A 21,773-nucleotide genomic window follows, 5' to 3' on the forward strand; every position below is an offset into this window, starting at 1 on the left:
TTAAACACACTAACATCTTTCTCATAAAGATCGGTCTCTGATCTACTGAGTTGTTGAATAGTGAGAGCAGACAAATCATGCAATCACTAATTACAACATCAGTAACCAGGGAGAAAACCAACAAAACTAGCTCCCAGCCAGCTATGGGGAGTAGGACAGGGAGTGACCTTAGTTACAATGCACTTCAAAACCAAACTAAAAAACCTGTTTTGCCACTTAAAATAATTCAACATTTTCTAGCTACAACGGAAGCAGGTACTGTTACAAGTAATGGTCACACAAGAGACACTGCCCCAATCAAACAGACTGCAGTTTTCTGTCCTTGTACTTAATGCTCCCCTAAATCCAACCCCAATCCAGAGTTTCAAAGAGAACTGACTCATAGCAAGGCAGCAGCAATAACTGGATTGAAACTGCGGGAACAGAGGATATTTTACACAGTCTAGCAGCTCCCACTGTAACACACACGCACACTACAAGTCCCACTGAACTCAGTCGATCTGAAAGCTGGTTGTTTACTTGAACACAATCAGGGACTTACCTATTTTCTTTTTGTCAGGACGCCTAAGAGCAAAGTTCCACAAGGGTCGGCTCTTTGCACTCTGTACCTTTTTGGTGTGATGGACATTCCCCATGCTGCGTGCGTTTGTACCTAAAGCTGCCCACACTCTCCTTCATTGCTGCAGAATGGGTGACACCTGGCAAAGGGCCAAAAGCTGAAATAAGCTGCAACACACAGTCAGTCTCCATCAATCACTGAGGGCAGCCAGTAGGAAACAGGGAGGGAGGGCTTTCCCCAGAATCTCTCCAACACTCTGCCTCCTATTTGCTCATCCCACTCTCATTTGTTTCTCTACCCTGCATTTTTTAGCCACAGTTTATGCCTTATTTTATCTGCCTACATCTTCCTTTTGATCAGTTTGCTTCCTCATTTTTTTCCTTTTTCAATTTTTCAATCACATCTTTATTTGGCTTTTAAATTCCCTCCTTGCCTCTTTCACCTTTTCTCAACCACATTCTCATCTGTCCCATTGAAATAACCTCCAGTTTGCTCAGACTTTTAAAAATGTGTTTCCATTATCAGCTGTGACGATAAGGGAGATTTAAACACAAAATGAAATCAAATGAAAAATATGGAATCAAAATACAGCAGACAAAAGAAACCAATAAAATAAACCAGAAAACATGAGAGACAGTGAGCAAGCCTAGCAGTGAGTGTTTAATGTTCTGAGTCAGATTGATTTCAACTTAAATCAGCGATGCCTCACTCAAAACCAGGGGGAACAGTCTCAACTCACAATTGGGCCACAGCCACAGGCATTGGATCGCTCTTCACCTGATCGAGATCTTTAAAATGACAAAATGTCTTGTTGAGTAGACAAAGAGAGATTGTGGGAGACTATGTAGAGGACCACTGCAGTGGGTGGGGGGGGTCGTAAGAGTTGGTGAGGGGGGTGGGGAATGCTTCCAGGCCAAATGCCTCCAGGTGGCGAAGGGAGAAAATACTAAGCACATGTTTGAGGGAGGAAGTAAGACGGTGGGAGGGGAGGGTGGTGTGTGAGAGGTGGGGGTGGCATTGGGAGGCAAAGGGTTTATTTCTGTTCATTCATTAGTGAACTAGATGGGCTTTTATGCTAATCCAACAGTTTGAGCATCAAAATTAATAAGATGGCATGCATACAACACAGAGACAAGCCCTTCAACCCAACCAGTCTATAGTTTATGCTTCACTCAACTCTCCTCGCATTTCTTACCATGGGAATCATTTACTCTCTTCTCCCTCCCATTTCGTTCTAACTTCCCCTTAAACACATCAACGCTCCTCACTCTAACCTTTCCCAAAGAGAGTGAGTTGCACATTCTCCCACTCTCTAGGTCAAGGAGCTTGTTCGCAATTTTCCATGGGATTTCTTGGTGGACATGCCACATTGATGTCCTCTACAAGGTCTCCCACAATCTCCCTTTGTCTACTCAACAAGACATAACATAGATAGAATGTAAGTAAATGATTCCCATGGGAAAAAGACATTTCATCATTTTAAAGATCTCAATCAAGTGAAGAGAAACCCAATCTGTCAAACCATTTCTGATATATATGTACCTACATTGACTCTCCATATAGACTCTCTCTTGATAGGAACTCTTGCCTGATACATACGTACACATATAGACGCTTTCCTGATACATCTATATGTGGGGTCTCTGAGTTACTGTCTTATGCTACTAACAAAAACATTCCACGATGGAGGAAAGAGAGGAAGGCAAGAGAGGTGAGGAAGATGAGGAAAGAGAAGAGGGATGAGAGTGACATATGGGGAGGAGGCATTTGAGAGGAGAGGGAGGATCAAGCCTCAAGACACGTGGGTTTCCTGCTGGTCGTCCAAAGAGCTTGCCCTTTGCTGGCAGTTCTGCTGTGTCTCTCTCTAGCATCCTCTGGGGTTTCAACATTAGATTGACTTCCTTGGAGCTTCCCAATGTCAAACTGCGGTAGTGATGAGGTCATCAGGATCAAGGTTAAACTACGCCCTGACTTCCTGAAGCCTTGGCCTTGCTTCACACAACAAAAGAGCCAGCCTGTAGCTGGGCAGTGATCTTGGCCTTATTGCCTGTTCCACTCTCACTGGGTCAGGGGGATCATATCCACCTTCACGGCAACTGACTGAACCAAGCTGATTGAGGTGTACAAGGTAATGAGAGGCACTGATAGAGTCGATAGCCAGAGACTTTTCCCCAGGGCAGGATTGACTGTCACGAGGGGTCATAGTTTTAAGGTGTTAGGAGGAATGTATAGAGGAGACGTCAGAGGGAGGTTCTTCACCCAGAGAGTTGTGAGCGCATGGAATAGTTTACCAGTGGTAGTCGTGGAAGCGGAGTCATTAGTGACACTTAAGCGGCTGCTGGACATGCACATGGACAGCAGTGAATTGAGGGGAATGTAGGTTAGGTTATTTTTGGATAAGGATTATATAACGGCACAACATCATGGGCTGAAGGGCCTGTACTGTGCTGTACTTTTCTATGTTCTATGTTCTAAGATCAGCTGAGGCTCCTACTCCTGACTATTTCTTAGTGACAGCTGCTGGCAAGTTCTACTTACAAATCAGGTCACAAACATTGCGTGTGTCTGTGAAGCCCTCCACAGACAAATACCTTTTCATACTGAAATAGGCAAAAGACCAGTTAGAGCTGTACCTCAGCTAAATGGCATCAGGCAGGAGAACTTTGGAGCCACAAATATAACAGTTTAAATACTAATTTTGGGCGGGTTTAGGTATTGCTGTGATTAATAATACTCTGCAGGTATTTTTGCTTTCGTAACAAATTTCACAATGAATTGTGAGACTTAATTCAAGAGGGAGATATGCGTGGAAAGTTCTTTACACGGAGGGTGGTGGGTGTCTGGAATACATTGCCAGCAGAGGTGGTAGATGCAGACACGTTAGCGTCTTTTAAGATATATTTGGACAGGTACATGGATGGGCAGGGAGCAAATGGACACAGACCGTTAGAAAATAGATAGAACATAGAACATAGAACAGTACAGCACAGAACAGGCCCTTCAGCCCACAATGTTGTGCCGACCATTGATCCTCATGGATGCACCCTCAAATTTCTGTGACCATATACATGTCCAGCAGTCTCTTAAATGACCCCAATGACCTTGCTTCCACAACTGCTGCTGGCAACGCATTCCATGCTCTCACAACTCTCTGCGTAAAGAACCTGCCTCTGACATCCCCTCGATACTTTCCACCAACCAGCTTAAAACTATGACCCCTCGTGCTAGCCATTTCTGCCCTGGGAAATAGTCTCTGGCTATCAACTCTATCTATGCCTCTCATTATCTTGTATACCTCAGTTAGGTCCCCTCTCCTCCTCCTTTTCTCCAATGAAAAGAGACCGAGCTCAGTCAACCTCTCTTCATAAGATAAGCCCTCCAGTCCAGGCAGCATCCTGGTAAACCTCCTCTGAACCCTCTCCAAAGCATCCACATCTTTCCTATAATACGGCGCCCAGAACTGGATGCAGTATTCCAAGTGCGGTCTAACCAAAGTTTTATAGAGCTGCAACAAGATCTCACGACTCTTAAACTCAATCCCCCTCTTAATGAAAGCCAAAACACCATATGCTTTCTTAACAACCCTGTCCACTTGGGTGGCCATTTTAAGGGATCTATGTATCTGCACACCAAGATCCCTCTGTTCCTCCACGCTGCCAAGAATCCTATCCTTAATCCTGTACTCAGCTTTCAAATTCGACCTTCCAAAATGCATCACCTCGCATTTATCCAGGTTGAACTCCATCTGCCACCTCTCAGCCCATCTCTGCATCCTGTCAATGTCCCGCTGCAGCCTACAACAGCCCTCTACACTGTCAACGACACCTCCGACCTTTGTGTCGTCTGCAAACTTGCTGACCCATCCTTCAATTCCCTCGTCCAAGTCATTAATAAAAATTACAAACAGTACAGGCCCAAGGACAGAGCCCTGTGGAACTCCACTCACCACTGACTTCCAGGCAGAATATTTTCCTTCTACTACCACTCGCTGTCTTCTGTTGGCCAGCCAATTCTGTATCCAAGCAGCTGAGTTCCCCTGTATCCCATTCCTCCTGACCTTCTGAATGAGCCTACCATGGGGAACCTTATCAAATGCCTTACTGAAGTCCATATACACCACATCCACAGCTCGACCCTCATCAACCTTTCTAGTCACATCCTCAAAAAACTCGATAAGGTTTGTAAGGCATGACCTACCCCTCACAAAGCCGTGTTGACTGTATTTGATCAAGCCATGCTCTTCCAGATGGTCATAAATCCTATCCCTCAGAATCCTTTCTAACACCTTGCAGACGACAGACGTGAGACTTACCGGTCTATAATTGCCGGGGATTTCCCTATTTCCTTTCTTGAAGAGAGGAATTACATTTGCCTCTCTCCAGTCCTCAGGTACGACTCCAGTGGAGAGCGAGGATGCAAAGATCTTCGCAAGTGGCGAAGCAATTGCATTTCTCGCTTCCCAAAGCAGCCGAGGACAAATCTGATCCGGGCCTGGCGACTTGTCAATCTTAATGTTTGACAAAATTTTCAGCACATCAGCTTCGTCCATCTCTATCCATTCCAGCATGCACACTTGCTCTTCAAAGGTTTCATTCACTACAAAGTTGGTTTCTTCCGTAAAGACAGAAGCAAAAAACTCAGTTAGGGCTTCCCCTACCTCCTCAGGCTCCACACATAAGTTCCCTATGCTATCCCTGATCGGCCCTACTCTTTCTTTGACCATTCTCTTATTCCTCACGTAAGTTAGACAGGTTAGACAGAGGATCTTGATCGGCGCAGGCTTGGAGGGCCGAAGGGCCTGTTCCTGCGCTCGAGGTTTCTTTGTTCGCCAGGAATTCCGAGAGGTAGATGTGTCACTTGATTCTGGTATCGACCATGTTGAGGAAGATTATTCATTATTTTTCAAATGTTAAGGCTAACATATTTAGATGATTCGGATGGTCAGAAGCTTGTAATTCAGCTTATTGTAAAGTCTGTTTGAATTTTTAAAGGAAAATTAATGCAATTAAGGGTTCAAAAGCATGCAACAAATGGTATTTACTGGCAATACAAACCCAGTATAACCCGGAAAACTGCTAGAGCTTGTGACAAACACAAGGTTATTACTGGATTGCTTACTGAATAAAATTACATGGTTTGGTCCAATGAGTTGTTATTTTATATTTCTGCAGTCGCTCCTCACTCTCACTTGCTTCCCTAAAGTTGTTTGTTTCTGTTTCCGCACTAAGCAACAGGAACAGCAATAGATACAAACAAAAACACATCCATAATATCCTATAAATTTTGTGCAATAAGTGTGAAGGTATAATTCCCTACAGTGTGGTTCCTCTGTATCTTTATCCACCACAGCATTAGCTGTACTAACTAACCCTCAATAAATCTCCTTTAATCAGATTAGAAATGTTTCAAATATTGTAACAATTGTAATAATTACTGAAAATTTCAAAGTAGATGGCTATTGTGCTGAATACTTTGTAAACTCAGTTATCTGCTTTTTCCTGTTCTCCTGAATAATGAAGAGGCCCAGTTGTGTTGAAGCATTTTGTCCATTCATTTGTGCATTTTGGCTGCCCGCCAGACCTGAGCTTATTACTTCCACTGCCCTCATTCTTTCTCTTCACTTTTATCCTCCTTACCCACTACAGGGGCATCTGTTCTTTCCATATCCAAGCAGGAACCGTAATTATCACATTGGCTTCTCTCTGCAAGCTGGTCAGGTTCCTCATTTAAAACTTCTTTATCACATGAGAACTTCAAAGCAAATCAGGGAGAAAATGCTGAGGACACTAAGCCAAGTCAATCAAACGTTGCAGCTAAGAAAATCCCAAAGCATTGTGAAAGGTTTGAATTTGCTCCCAAGCACCATTTAGTTGGGACCATTTTAGTTTCCAATCTTATTTGATTAGGATGCTGCTTACCTCCAAATAACCTTCACGTTTTATGAAAAACTTAATGAAAAATATTTTTCATGGAATTGTACGTACTCCTTATTAGTAATTAGTTATACATATGTGGTTTGCCTGGTTGAATGATTCAGGTAATTTACTGACTTGTGAATCAGAAACACTCAACTGAATTTGGGCCTGAAAAATCCACTGGTGAGTTTCTCTGGAATGCATAAGAGGGAAATGTAAAATGTGTGAGAGGGAATTGCTCATTTTGGAAAGTCTAAGTGACCCATGGAAGCTCACACAAAGAATCAACCCCAAACAGGTGGGCATCAACCTGAGAGAAGCATAGGGCATTGAATTTTAATCTAATCATTGTTCTTGCAAACAATTTAATTCTTGTCAGAGAAACTAAGTAGCTGGGACCTACAGACAGTTATGTATTTGGGTGTAACTATTTGGGACATTTTTGGTAACAATAACAGGGATGTGAAAACACTTGGTTTGATTCAATTTCAGAATAGTTGTTTAATTCACACAGATACATTTACTAGTCACATTATTAAATATAAAACATGGAGAGTTTGTACGCTATAAACAGCTAGTCAATAACAGAAGCTAAAGTCTTTCTGAAGCAGGCTGTCTTTAGGAAAACCCAAACATGTGATTTAAGGTTGTCTGGCTGAGTAATATAGCCAATGCTTTAATTAACTCCTGTTTGAGGTTCTATACCATCAACAGCTTGGGCAGACTGACAAAAAAACCCATTTGAGAGTCACGTTGATTACAACATCACCAATGCCATATATCAAAGTGCGGTGCTCCTTAAACTACTGTAGAAAGAGCAAGCTTACACTCCTGAACAGACAGCTGCAAAGTTGCTCATTTTTAGTGGGAACAATACTCCACACTAATAATCATAGTTTCATTATTCAAGTGCTTGTAACAAATTTAATGTGAACAGACTGAGTAATCAGGGTTAGAGTATTTAGAACACAGAATACAAAACGTTCATCTCAAAAATGTCCAGATCTTGAATGAGTCCATTATCACTTCTCATAGTTGCTTAATTTATAGTTACTTTGATCATATTGTTAACAATTATTATTGCAACCAATTACTTAAGGACCTTCATAAAATGGAGGAAAATGTGATTATGTAACTGATACCCTGTTTACCTTACAGTAGTTACCTTGACAGGATGCTGCTGAGTAATAAAATGTGATTCTGAGTATTTCTCTGATGTACACTCAGCATAAGAAAAGTCGTGTAAAAATGTATCTCGAACACTTAATAAGAAGTTGTCCCACATTCATTCCCATTGCTGGGTCTAAGAAAAAGTAAGTATTTACAGGGCAGGGCTTACAAGACATAAGCTAAATTTGAACTAAATATTCCACGTAAAATGAAAGATGTACATGTAACAGCTGACTTGGGTTGTGCATTGCAAAGATGCAAACACAAACCTGCATTTCAGGAGAACTTGTTTAATATTGAAGCAATCCTCTCAAGCATCACTTTACAGCTTGACAATGTTATTTAGAATTCTTGCTTATATTACAGGCTTTGAGGGTTCCACCCAATCCTTACCTGCTCAGCTGCATGCAAAGAATGAGGCAGTCCTAGTTTTTACATGAACCTATACTTAAAGCTACTGAAACTAAGAGAATGGCATTGTGTTTCATGGAAATATTAAATATTTATGGTCAAAAACATCTCAAGCATTTTACAAAACTTTCATCCTTCAAAGATCAAATAAACCACATTGAACTGATTTTTCCTACAAATATGTCAGAAAAGAGAATGTTGGAGATAAAGTAGTCACTCACAGGAGTTCACTCATACCATATTACTGATCAACAAAACAAGGACAGAATTAAGTACTGTTGTTTATTGATTAGAAGTGATGCTGTAGCAATAATGTCACTGCACGGGTATCCACAAACCTCAAGTTAATCCCCGAGACGTGGGTTCAAACCCCACTGTGGCAGATGGTGAAAATGGAATTCGGAGCTAGTCTACTCATGTCCGTGTAAATTACTGTTTATGGTAAAAGCTCAACTGGTTCAAAATCCTTGTTCATGTTAGCTCAATGTTTGCTTATCTGAATATCTTCCTGATCCACTGCTCACATTCCTATAAATTTATCCAAAGCTCTGTTGCCTGGGTCTTAGTTTGCACCAAGTACCAGTTACGTATCACCCGTGCTTGTTCACCTGCAGTGTCTGCCAACTAAAATGATCATCCTAGTTTTCAAACACATCACTGCTCCCTGTAATCTCCTCCAGCACCTACAACCCTCCCAATCTCTCTATCCTCCTCAGCTTCTATAACCCTCCCAACCTCTGTAACGTTCTTCAACCCCTACACCCCTCCCTAGCTCTGTAACCTACAGCAGTTCCTAAATCTCTCTCCTTCTCCAGACCCCACACATCTCCCTATCGCTGCAATCTCCTCCAGACCCCACATCCCTCTCTAACTCTGTAATCTCCTCCAGACCCAGACGCCTCCTTATTTAGGCCTTACATCCAGCCCTTACAACCATTCTATCCGTACAAGGCTGTAAGATTTAGGAGCAGAAGCATGCCACTCAGTCCATCGAATCTGCTCCACAATTCAATGAGATCATGGTTGATTTGATAATCCCCAGCTCCACTTTCCTGCCTTTTTCCCAGAACCTTTGTTCTCCACACCACCACCCCCCCCCCCCCCCCCCAGCAAAGCCCCACCACCACCACCACTACTGGACAAAAATCTTGTCCATTTCAGCCTTAAATATACTTAATGGCCCAGTGTCAAAAATCCACCATGGTAAAGAATTCCACAGATTCACTATGCTCAGAAAAGAAGAAATTCCTCCTCATCTCTGTCTTAAATGTATAATGCTTTATTGATGTCCTCTGATCCTTAACCCTTCAACAAGGGGAAACCACCTTTCCACATCAAGTCCCTAAGAATCTTTTCTGTAACAATAAGTCACCTCATGTTTTTTTCTAAACTCCAATGATTACACGTCCAATCCACTCAACCTCTCCTCATAAACCAGTCCCTCTATACTTGGTAACAGCCTCGTGAACTTTCACTTGACTGCCTCCAATACCAGTACACCTTTCCTTAGAGAAGGGACTGAAACTGTCCACAGTATTCCAGCTGCGATCTAACTAGTGCTTTGTACAGTTTCAGTAAAACATTGAGGAAGACCCTTTGAGATAAAGGTAACAATTTATTTGTTTTCCATATTACCTGCTGAACCTTGTGATTCACAGATGAGGACTCTCTCCCAAATCCCTCTGTTATGTAGCTTTTATTGTCTTTCTTCATTTAAATAATATTCAGCTTCTCTATTCTTCCTGCCATAATACAGAACCCCATATTTTCCCATATCATATTCCATCTGCCAAGATTTTGCCCAGTCACTGAACCTGTCTCCATCCATGGGTCTGAGGACAAGGGGGTTGAGAGGATGTGGCGGATTGAGAGGATGAGACGGAAATTGAGGGGGTGTGACAGGGTGAGGGAAATCGAGTTGGTGTGAAGGTGAGGGGATTGAAGGAGTGTGAGGTTGAGGGGTTATGAGGGTGAGGGGGTATGAGGTTGAGAGGTGTCAGGGTGAGGGAATTGAAAGGATGTGAGGATGAGGGGGATTGAGGGGTGTGAGGGTGGGGAGGTGTGAGGGTGAGGGGATTTGGGGGTGAGGCGGTTTGAAGGTGAAGGGATTGAAGGAGTGTGAGTGTGAAGAGATTGAGTGGGTGTGAGGGTGGGGGGTGTGATGGTGAGGGGGTTTGAGGTTGAGGGGACTGAAGGAGTGTGAGTGTTAAGAGATTGAGGGGGTGTGAGGGTGGGGGCTGGTGTATTGTTTTGAATTGTCTTTCTCTATTTGGCTTTTGATTCCAGTGCCTGAGCCCAGAGACTCCTCAGGTTTTTCTGGGTCGCTTGCTCCAAGTCCCAAAGCAGCCCATGTCCCATCCCTCCCATTCGCGTGAATGTTGCTTGTCACGTGTCAGCCCAAGCCTGGATATTGTCCAGATCTTGTCGCATTTGAACATGGACTGTTTCAGAATCTGAGGAGTCATGAATGATGCTGAACATTGTGCAATCATTAGCGAACATCTCCACTTCTGACCTTATGATGGAGGCAAGGTCATTGATCAAGCAGCTGGAGATGGTTGGGCCTGGGACACTACCCTGAGGACCTCCTGCAGAGATGTCCTGTAGCTGAGGTGACTGATCTCCAACAACCACGAACATCTTCCAATGTGCCAGGCCTGATTCCAAAGTTTTTCTTTCCCCCAATGCCCATTGATACCAATCTTGCTTAGATCCTTGATGACATACCGACTCAAGTATGACCTTGTTGTCAAAGAGAGTTACTCTGACCTCATTTGTAAAGTTCAGCTCTTTTCACAATGTTTGGACTAAGGCTGTAATAAATTTTGAAGGTGTATGGCATTGACAGAACCCAAACTGGGTGCCAGTAAGCAGGTTATGATCACATATTAGGTGGAACAATTTGTAAATTCAGTGGGTTACACAATATAAATGGATTTTGGCAAATTAATCAACATTAGCAGAGACCAAACAGAGACTGACATCACTGAAGCCAAGGAGATTTTGAAGGTAAACCCCTAACATCGTTACACAATCACATGAGTTATACTGGATGTAAGCATGTGAATAAAGTCGCTTACTGGGACTTTAACTGTTTATTATGACTGTCAGAGTAAAGGTATCAAAATATTAAATATTCAAACAATGGGGAATTTCTAATTGATGAAGGATTAATCTTCTGAGGATTATTCATTTACTGTGAAGCAAATGGTGAAGTACGCACTCCACTGAAAACAATGTTCAGGAAGACAGACCTATTATGAACTGACTACAAACTCAGAAAATCTCTGTCATTCCAGATGAAACTTGTTTCCTTTTTTCTCCATTTCCCCAGGTAATCAGACATGTCTGCACTGTTGCCAAGTTCAGTGAACTGACACCAAATGTGAGTGTATCCAGATCCAGTGATATAACTTCTGTTACAAGTGGGATTCCTTACAGTAACTGAAGGCCATGAGAAGCAGGACTATTCTTTGATTCAAGTTGTCCCATCCACTGCAGAGTAAGCTTGTTCACACAAGCCTGGCTGTAAAGTTTGGTTTCAGAATAGCATGTACCTGCCATCTTCAGACAGAACTTTTTTGCTGATTTGCGTTACCTTGGGTTTTATGAGACAAACTGCACCTCGGTCTCCCTTTGAAATGATCATTGTGAAGGAGTCACAGGGAGTTGGGTTGTAAATGCCCAAGGGCCTTTGAATGACAAAACGAAGAACACAAGGGCACAAAGGCACAAAGTGTTGCAGACGATTGCAACAGCTGTAACAGCTGGAAACAATGGTCAAGAGTTTGAGATGACACAAAAATCAGCTTCACAATGACAGCTGCTTTCTGTGGAGATCAGAAGTTGAACAAAGACCAGAGAGGCTAGAAAGTCTGTCTACTCAAACAAAAACTAAACCCAATAATCCTCCAGGCTAACTATTCAACAGCTTGCGGAATATCCATGGGCTCTTCTCCTGTGCATCATTCTTCATGTCCTCACCCAAATGTTGATTCACAACGTGAAGACATACTTCCTGATCACAATCCTCAGTTGTTTTCATCTTGCAGCAACTATTTTAGCTCACTTGAAGTTCAATTTTTATACCAGTCAATATCACAGGCTTCTGCAATCCCTCACTACCAATGGACACAATTTCCCCACCCACATGCTCAGCTCCAACACCCACATTTCCCCCAACTTTATTTCCCAGACCCCATCATCCACACACTCTGACCCACAGCTTCCCCATCACCCACACCCCAGACCCCATCATCCACACACACCACCAGCCACGGCTCCCCAATCAACCACACACCCCCAACCCACAGCTCCCCAATCAACCACACACCCATACCCCAGACCCCATCATCCGCACACACCAACCACGGCTCCCCAATCAACCACACACCCATACCCCAGACCCCATCATCCACACACACCAACCACGGCTCCCCAATCAACCACACACCCATACCCCAGACCCCATCATCCACACACACCAACCACGGCTCCCTAATCAACCACACAACCCCCACCACAGCCCCCACATCACCCACACACACCCCCACCACAGCTCCCACATCACCCACACACACCCCCACCACAGCCCCCACATCACCCACACACACCCCCACCCACAGCTCCCACATCACCCACACACACCCCCACCCACAGCTCCCACATCACCCACACACACCCCCACCCACAGCTCCTCCATCACCCACAGCTCCCTGTTGATGATGAACCTGCTGAATGTTGGATTTGACCGGGTGTACTTAAAGCAATATACATTCAACAGTAAGTTTTCAGAAGAATCAAGTTCAGCTCAATTTCAACAGTAAGTATTTAATTTTGTTCAGGATAAGGAGCTTGTTGTCTAACTGGGAGGCAAATAATAAGAACATTCTTTTTCTAGCAACAGGTGGTTGGGCTCGTGGAAACCGAAGACAATGTGTTAAGTCTGGACAATACCAGGCACACAGCTCAATTCCTGTATCACAAGGTATATTTTGTGCGGCTCAGTCAGGAACAGCAGTCAGATTGGGGTGTGACACAGAAAATGTGCGTAGATGCCTCCAGCTGTGTTTAGACTCACGATACACAAACATTACATGTCACCACGTGCTGTCATTTCCCTGTTGTTATGAAGGATGGGACTGGCCACGTTTCTGCGGATTGCTCCAAGTAGCTGGACTGTGACACCTGACCCTCAAGTAGGGTCTTGTTCAAAAAACACCCCTTTGACCACAAGCTCAATGGGAAGTGGTTGGTACATAATGTACTCGAGACCCTGTGGGGAAAAGGAGAGGCTCAATCCTGTCAGGGTGGTTCCCTGAGCAGACCATCAAAGCCATTTGATAGGATGTGCCATTGCCAGATATTTCCAAAGAGCACAAAACAGAGCCTGACATACGGTTGTACTCTCACTCTGTACTCGCACTGTCATCGAGGGGCCAGTGCTGGGGAAGAGACTGGTATGCACTTCCAAGTGGAATGTATCTTTGCAAAGGAAGTCTGGTCAGGGATGCAGTAGTTTTCTGCCAAAGGTCATGCCCAATCTGATCATTCACAATTATGTGAATGATTATGTAAAAGCGAATCACTGTGCTTTGTGAGTATAATATGTTCGGTTTCAAGAATCACAAAGGAACAAAATGCTGATTTTAATTTGGAGGTTTCAGGATCATGCACAGCACGGAAACAGGCCCTTCAGTTCATCCATGGCAATCAGAGTTAACCTTGCCCCATTTGCCAGTATTTGGCCAATATCACACTAAACCCTGAACAAAAACAGAAGTTGCTGGAAAAGCTCAGCAAGGCTGGCAGCATTTGTGGAGGAGAAAACAGAGTTAACGTTTCGAGTCTGGTGACCCTTCCTCAGAACTGATAGTGGCTGGGAAAATGTCAGTTTACATGCAGAAAATAGGGAGGGGGTGGGGTAGGGCGTAAATGAAAGGATAGAGCCCAAAGAGAGAGAAAAACAGTTGGACAGATAAAGGAGTTGCTAACAATCAGGCTGGGAGGGTGAATAGTTGTTAATGGGGACTGTTAGTGACGAATAATAGGGAGTGTGTAATTGCAGGCTGTGTGGTAACTCGGCCTGGTGTGAGGGGTTGGGGGCTGGGACATGGGACAGTTTAGGCCCTAAAATTAGTGAACTCAATATTGAGTCCGGAGGGTTGTAAGGTCCCCAGATGGAAAATGAGGTGTTGTTCCTCCAGCTTGCGTTGGGCTTCACTGGAACACTGCAGGAAGCCAGGGACAGAGATGTTGGCCAGGGAGCAGGGTGGTGCATTGAAGTGGCAGGCAACAGGCAGCTCAGGGATTTTTTTGTGAGCAAAATGTAGATGTTCTGTGAAGTAGTCAGCCAGTCTACGCTTTGTTTCTCCAGTGTAGAGGAGACCACATTGTGAGCAGCGAATGCAGTCGACTAGATTCTGGGAAGTGCAGGTGAAATGTTGCTTCACCTGGAAGGTATGTTTGGGCCCTTAGATACTGGGGAGGGTGGAGGTAAATGGGCAGGTGTTGCACCTTCGCCGGTTACAGGGGAAGGTGACGTAGGGCCGTGGGAGGGGGGTGTTGGGGGTGAAGGAAGTGTGGACCAGGGTGTCCCAGAGGCAACAGTCCCTGTGGAAGGTGGACAACAGAGCGGAGAGAATGTGTGTCTGATGGTGGCGGGCATGGCGTCTGATGATCTTTGGGATGTGGATGCTGGTGGGATGGTAGGTGAGGATACGGGGAACCCCATTGCTGTTGTGGGAGGGGAGAGAGTGGGTGAGGGTGGAAGTGCGGGAGATGGGTCAGATATTGTAGAAGTCCCTGTCACTAACAGTGCTGGGGAATCCTTGGTTGAGGAAGAATGCGGGCATTTCAGAGGCTCCCTTGTTGAAGTTGGCCTCATCTGAACGTATGTGACGGAGATGGAGGAACTGAGAGAATGGGATGGAGTCTTTATAGGAAGTGTGATGTAAGGATGTATAGTCCAGGTGGCTGTGGGAGTCAGTGGGTGTGTAATGGATATTAGTGACCAGACTATCCCCAGTTGATGTGCTGGAAATTTTAGCAAACATTAAGATTGATAAGTCTCCAGGGCCAGACCAGATTTATCCTAAGTTGCTCCAGGAAGCGAGAAAGGAGGTTGCTAAGCCGCTGGCGAAGATCTTTGCTTCCTTACTCTCCACGGGAGTCGTACCAGAAGATTGGAGGGAGGCAAATGTTATTCCTCTTTTCAAGAAAAGGAATAGGGAAACCCCTGGAAATTACAGACCAGTCAGTCTTTGTCTGTGGTCAGCAAGGTTTTGGAAAGAATTCTGAGGGATAGGATTTATGACTATTTGGAAAAGCATAGCCTGATTAGAGGGAGTCAGCATGGCTTTGAGAGGGGCAGGTCATGCCTTACGAATCTTATTGAGCTCTTTGAGGAAGTCACGAGACAGGTTGACAAGGGTCGAGCAGTGGATGTGGTGTACAGGGACTTCAGCAAGGCATTTGATAGGGTTCCCCTCAGCAGGCTCATTCATAAAGTCAGGAGGTATGGGATACAGGGTGATTTGGCTGTCTGGATTCAGAATTAGTTGGCTGACAGGAGGCAGAGAGTGGTTGTAGATGGTAAGTATTCTGCCTGGAGGTCAGTGATGAGTGGTGTCCCGCAGGGGTCTGTTCTTGGGCCTCTGCTCTTTGTAGTTTTTATAAATGACTTGGATAAGGAGGTTGAGGGGTGGGTTAGTATGTTTGCTGATGACACAAAGGTTGGAGGTGCTGTTGATAATATCGAGGGCTATTGCAGGCTTCAGCGAGACATCGACAGAATGCAGAGCTGGGCTGAGAAATGGCAGATTGAGTTCAACCTGGATAAATGCAAAGTGATGCATTTTGGAAGGTCAAACTTAAATGCTGAATATCGAATTAAAGGCAGGATTCTCGGCAGTGTGGAGGAACAGCGGGATCTTGGTGTTCAAGTGCGTAGCTCCCTCAAAGTTGCCACCCAGGTGGATAAGGTTGTTAAGAAAGCATATGGTGTTTTGGCTTTCATTAACAGGGGGATCGAGTTTAAGAGCTGCGAAGTTATGCTGCAGCTCTACAAAACCCAGGTGAGACCACACTTGGAATATTGTGTCCAGTTCTGGTCGCCCTATTATAGGAAAGATGTGGAGGCTTTGGAGAGGGTGCAAAGGAGGTTTACCAGGATGCTGCCTGGACTGGAGGGCTTGTCTTACGATGAGAGGTTGGCTGAGCTCAGACTTTTCTCTCTGGAGAGAAGGAGGAAGAGAGGTGACCTAATCGAGGTGTACAAGGTAATGAGAGGCATGGATAGAGTCGATAGCCAGAGACTTTTCCCCAGGGCAGGATTGGCTGCCACGAGGGGTCATAGTTTTAAGGTGTTAGGAGGAAGGTATAGAGGGGACGTCAGAGGGAGGTTCTTCACCCAGAGAGTAGTGAGCACATGGAATAGTTTACCAGTGGAAGTCGTGGAAGCAGAGTCATTAGTGACATTTAAGCGACTGCTGGACATGTACATGGACAGCAGTGAGTTGAGGGGAATGTAGGTTAGGTTATTTTATTTTTGGATTAGGATTATTCCACGGCACAACATCGTGGGCCGAAGGGCCTGTACTGTGCTGTACTTTTCTATGTTCTAAATGGAAACAGAAATGTCAAGGAAGGGAAGGGAGGAGAGAGAGATCGGCCAAGTGAAAGTGAGGGCAGGGTGGAAATTGGAGGTGAAATTGATGAACTTTTCCAATTCCGGACCAGAGAGGGAAGCAGCACCGATGATATCATTGATGTATCCGAGAAAGAGTTATGGGTGGGGGCCGGAATAGGACTGGAACAAGGAATGTTCCTTGTACCCCACAAATAGACTTGACCTGAAGAAAATGAGAGTAAGTGCTGAACTTTTCCGGAAACTTCATTTTTGTTCCTGATTTACAGCACCCGCAGCTCTTTCAGTCCCTCTAAACCCTTCCTAATCATGTCCCCATCCAGATGCCTTTTAAATGTTGTAATTGTACCAGCCTCCACCACTTTCTCTGGCAGCTCGTTCCATACACGCCCCACCCTCTGCATGAAAAAGTTACTCCTTAGGTCCCTTTTAAATCTTTCCCCTCTCACCTTGCAACTATGCCCTCTCGTTTTGGACTCCCCTACACCCTGGGGAAAATAAGTTGTCTATTCACCCTATCTATGCCACTCATGAATATATAAACCTCTAAGTTCGCCTCTCAGCCTTCAATCATTGCTATGAAGAAAGGCTTGCATTTATGTTGCATCTTTCACTTCAGGATGCTCCAAAGTACTTTAAGAACTGGAGTACCAGTTAGGAGATGCAACAAATAATTCTCACAGACCAAGATCTCTCAAACAGCAATAGAAAATGGCCAGAGAATCTGTTTCTGGGTGTTGATTGAGGGAAAAGTAACTATTAGCTCCAGGTTGTATAACATGCTTCACACTTACAAATGAAGCCTAGCAATGGGAAAATGTCTGTCTCCTCACAGCAACATCTCAATAGACTGTTTCAGGAATGCCCTGAAACCCAGGAGAGTGTAAGTGCTCCCTACTGCTATATCCACAAACTCTGCATTATTAGCAAGGTCAGCTTGTCTTGGCGTAAATTACCCGGCCAAATGTCAGTTCATACGGTCTTCAAAGTGCAATGGCTGCTGTCACAGTTTTAATCCTGCCCGTCCCTCCCCTTAAAACATGCAGTGAAGAAAGACCAAAAATCAAAAATATTTCCGTGAGTAATCAGTTAAAAATTACATGGGACTGGGTTTAGTCAGCAGATGCCCTCTCAGCTCTGGAGTATTGGAAAATATTTGCTCAAGATACAGAAGAAAAGCCATGTTTAACTATTTGCCTTTTCTCCATTCAGTTCATATTCTTCTTATTACTAATGATTTGGAATGCTCAAGGCATGCCCTGCCCAGTCAACCCTGCAAAGCCTTCCTTACTAACATCTGCAAATTTGTGCCAAGATTTAGAGAGCTGTTCCACTCTTGTTCTATTTAACTGCAAGGAATAAACTCAACCCTGGAGATGCTCCAACCCTTCCTTGCTGACAAATGCTGGGAGAGGGCTTTGTGACCAATCATGACAAATCAGCCACCTCATATGGTCAAACTGAATGGTTGAGCAGGCTCAAAGAGCCAAACATCCTACTCACTCACTCAGGAATGCAGCCGAGGAGGGTGTTCGAAGGGGAGATAATCAATGGTTGGACAGGCGCTTTAGAGAAAAGAGCTTGCACTGTTCAGGGATAAAGTAGGGAAATGGGAAGAACTGGATAGCCAAAGACCTGATGGGCTGAATGGCCATTTCCTCCGATGTAATGAGTCCATGTAACTGGCGTGTTGGGGACTCCCTCCCGGCCGTGTACTGCTGCACTGGCAACACCTGCCCTGGGTATGCCCAAGCAGAGGGTGCAGCTGGGGATGGTGATGGCGGTGTCCGTGATGTTGGCTGTAAGCTCAGATTCCAAGAGTGTGACTGCGTTGGGCTGCTATTTGGCTCAAGGGTGGAACAACTCTCTAAACCTTGGCATGATTTTGCAGATGTTAGTACGGGCAGTTTTGCAGGGATGACTGGGCAGGGCATGCCTTTGGCATTCTAAATAACATTCCCCAAATTCCAAGTTTAACATGGAATGAGGTGGTTTGTTCAGACTAAGTGTCTGAGTGGCCATTGCAAGGGCAGTAGGACAGACCCCCTTCCCCGGTCTCTCAGCTGCCCTCGATCTTTTCATTGAAAACTGCTGACACAACGTTAACCATCTCAATTTCTCTGCTTGTCTCACTGCACTTCACTCTCTTAGGTCCAACCCTAACATCTCTGTCAAACCTGCCAATAAAGGTGATGCTGTTACAGCCTGGCACACTAATCTTTACCTTGTGGAGGCTCAATGCCAGCTTGCAGATATTCCTTCCGATCGCCCCCTGGGCCATAACCTCATGTCTGAACATCAATCCACTGTTGGCAGGACTGCCATCGACCACATTACTTCCGGAGACCTTCGCCCTCACTGCTTCCAACATGGCAGCGTCTCAACCCCAGAGGGCCCACATCTTCTCCCAAAGTCCATAAACCATTTGCCCTGGTAGGCCCATCATATCAGCCTGGTCCTGCCCCACTGAGCTCATTTCCTACAACCTTTATTCCATCCTTTTTCCACTTGTCCAGGCTCTGCCCACCGACATTTGTGATTCCTCTGATGCCCTCTCCCATGTTGACAATGTCCAGTTCCCTGGCCCTAACTGTCTCCAGTTCATGGGTGCCCAATCCCTTTATTCCTCCATTCCCCACCAGGACGGCCTGACAGCTCTTGGCTTCTTCCTTGACCAGAGGCCTGAACAATCCCCATCCACCACCTCCACTTGGCTGAACTTGTTCTCTCACTGAAGAATTTCTCCTTTAATTTGTCTCACTTTCACCAAGGGAAAGGAGTAGCTATGGGCACCTGCACGGGCCCCAGTTATGCCCGCCTCTGTAGGGGGTATGTGGAACGATCCTTGTTCCAGTCCTACACTCCCGCTGCCCTTTCTCTCGGTACATCATAGACTGTTTCAGTGCAGCTTCATGCTCCCCCCAGGGACCGTAAAAAAATTCTGAAGGAGGGTCCAGACCCGAAACATCAGCTTTCCTGCTCCTCTGGTGCTGCTTGGCCTGCTGTGTTCATCCAGCTCCACATCTTGTCATCTCCTTAAAAACTTGGTAAACTTTGCCTCCAATTCCCACCCTTCTATAACTTTCACATCATCCACTTCCAACCCTTCTCTTCCTTTCCTTGACCTCTGTCTCCATTTCAGGGAATAACCTGTCCACAGCCACCCGCTACAAAGCCACTGACTCCCAATAGGTACTCTCACTGCAGGTCTTCACACCCCAAATCCTGCAGGGACTTCATCCCATTCTCCCAGTTCCTTCACCTGCGGTGTATCTGTTTGGATGATGCCACCTTCCAGAACATCATTGCTGACATGGATTCCTTCTTCCATAACCGTGGTTTCTCGCCCACTGTGATTGACAGGGTCCTCGACCACATCTGACCAATCAACTGTGCTTTCTGCATTTGCTCCTCCCCATCATTCACAACAGTGTGATCAGGTTCCCCTTGTCCTCACTTTTCATCCCACCAGCCTCTGCATTCAAAGGACCATTCTTCACCATTTCAGACAACTCCAGCATGAAACCAGCACCAAACACATCTTCCCCTCACTCCCCCTGTCAGCATTTTGCAGGGGCCATTCCCTCTGGGACACCCTCGTCAATTCCTCGAACACTGCCCCTCCCCATAGGATCTTCCCATGTAACCACAAAAGGTGTAACACCTGCCCCTTTACCTCCTCCCTGCTCACCAAGGGCCTAAAATGTCTTTCCAGGTGAAGCAGCATTTTACCTGGACCCGCTCCAATCTTGTGGATTATATTCGTTGCACCCAATGTGGCCTACTCTACATTGGAGAAACCAAACACAGACTAAGGGACCACTTCGTGAAACAATCCCCAGCCTGTGCACAAGCACCGACTGTAGTCGGTCAGTTTAACACAGCGTCCTGCTCACACGCTCACTCTCTTCACTGTTCTGCAGTGTTCCAGTGAATCACAGTGTAATGCTCACACGCTCACTCTCCTCGCCATGCTGCAGTGCTCCAGTGAATCACAGTGTAATGCTTACACGCTCACTCTCCTCACCGTGCTGCAGTGCTTCTGTGAATCGCAGGGTCCTGCTCACAAGCTCACTCTCCTCGCGGTGCTGCAATGTTCCAGTGAATCACAGCCTCCTGCTCACACGCTCACTCTCCTCGCCGTGCTGCAGTGCCCCCGTGAATCACAGCACAAACTTGAGGAACAACATCTCAATCTTCTGACTAGGCCCATTATATCCTTCTGAACTTAATACTGAGTTCAACGCCTTCAAATTGTGAACTAACTCCCATTCCTTCCTTTTCTTTTACCTTTACTTGTTACATTCTCTGTCACCATGTCCACCCTCCCCTACCCCCATCCCTATGGGGTTGTTCTTTCCAGTCCAGCAGTTAGACACACCATAACTCTGCCATTCTCACCTTTCGATCACTTAATCTGAACTATCAACATCTTTTATCCATCAGCACCCTACACCCACTGCCCCAACCCCCAAACTACAGCATAAATGCTGTCCCCTCCACACTTCACTTTAGCTCCGATGAAGAGTCATCTAGACTTGAAATATTAGTTTGCTGTCTCTCCATGGAAGCTGCCTGACCCACTATGATCTCTACCATTTGTTTTCAGAACAGATTCCAGCATTTGTAGTAATTTTTTCCAACAAACTGACTAATGTTTGCTGGTTTCTTTTCCCAAAAGACTTAACTGAATCATCTGTACAGCAGCTGGATGTTTGCCATTGAGGCAGGACAATCTATTCAGGGAGTTTCTTCACTTTGTCAATATATCTCCTTACAAAGGTAGTCTCACTCACCATTTTCATTTTGGACATGTGGGGCTGTGATTAAATCAGATTCTCGCCATTGGCGGCAGCCATGGTAGTGGCTGGGTGTTGAAGTGGGCAGTTTAGAATCATGGAGTCACACAGGACTGCAGCACCATTCTCTCAGGCAGAATGTGTGTTGTCACCAAAGCTATTAGGCCATCCGAACCAGCCGCTCACAGTCCCTTCATTCTCCAGTCACCCCAGTATGTACAATGGAAACATCTCTCAGAGGTCTGTGCTGCTCTCTGTGCAATTTTTCCCCT

At 45.2% G+C, this 21,773-nt stretch overlaps 1 protein-coding gene across 4 annotated transcripts in view; it reads right to left on the reverse strand.

The window, feature by feature from the left end:
- Positions 1-21,773, reverse strand: part of LOC125465033 (uncharacterized protein KIAA1522 homolog) — a 201,625-nt gene that overhangs the window by 140,269 nt on the left and 39,583 nt on the right. Inside the window, exon 1 of one of the 4 annotated variants that reach the window (XM_059654423.1) lies at positions 542-674. The exons of the other annotated variants lie outside the window; for them this stretch is intronic. Within the exon in view, the coding sequence (XP_059510406.1) occupies positions 542-635 (94 nt within the window). The 5' untranslated portion in view covers positions 636-674. Of the gene's footprint in view, positions 1-541; positions 675-21,773 lie in introns of those variants that run through there. 4 annotated transcript variants of the gene reach the window in all.

This window comes from Stegostoma tigrinum, chromosome 24, assembly GCF_030684315.1.
Source record: "Stegostoma tigrinum isolate sSteTig4 chromosome 24, sSteTig4.hap1, whole genome shotgun sequence".
In the NCBI taxonomy this organism is placed as follows: domain Eukaryota; kingdom Metazoa; phylum Chordata; class Chondrichthyes; order Orectolobiformes; family Stegostomatidae; genus Stegostoma; species Stegostoma tigrinum.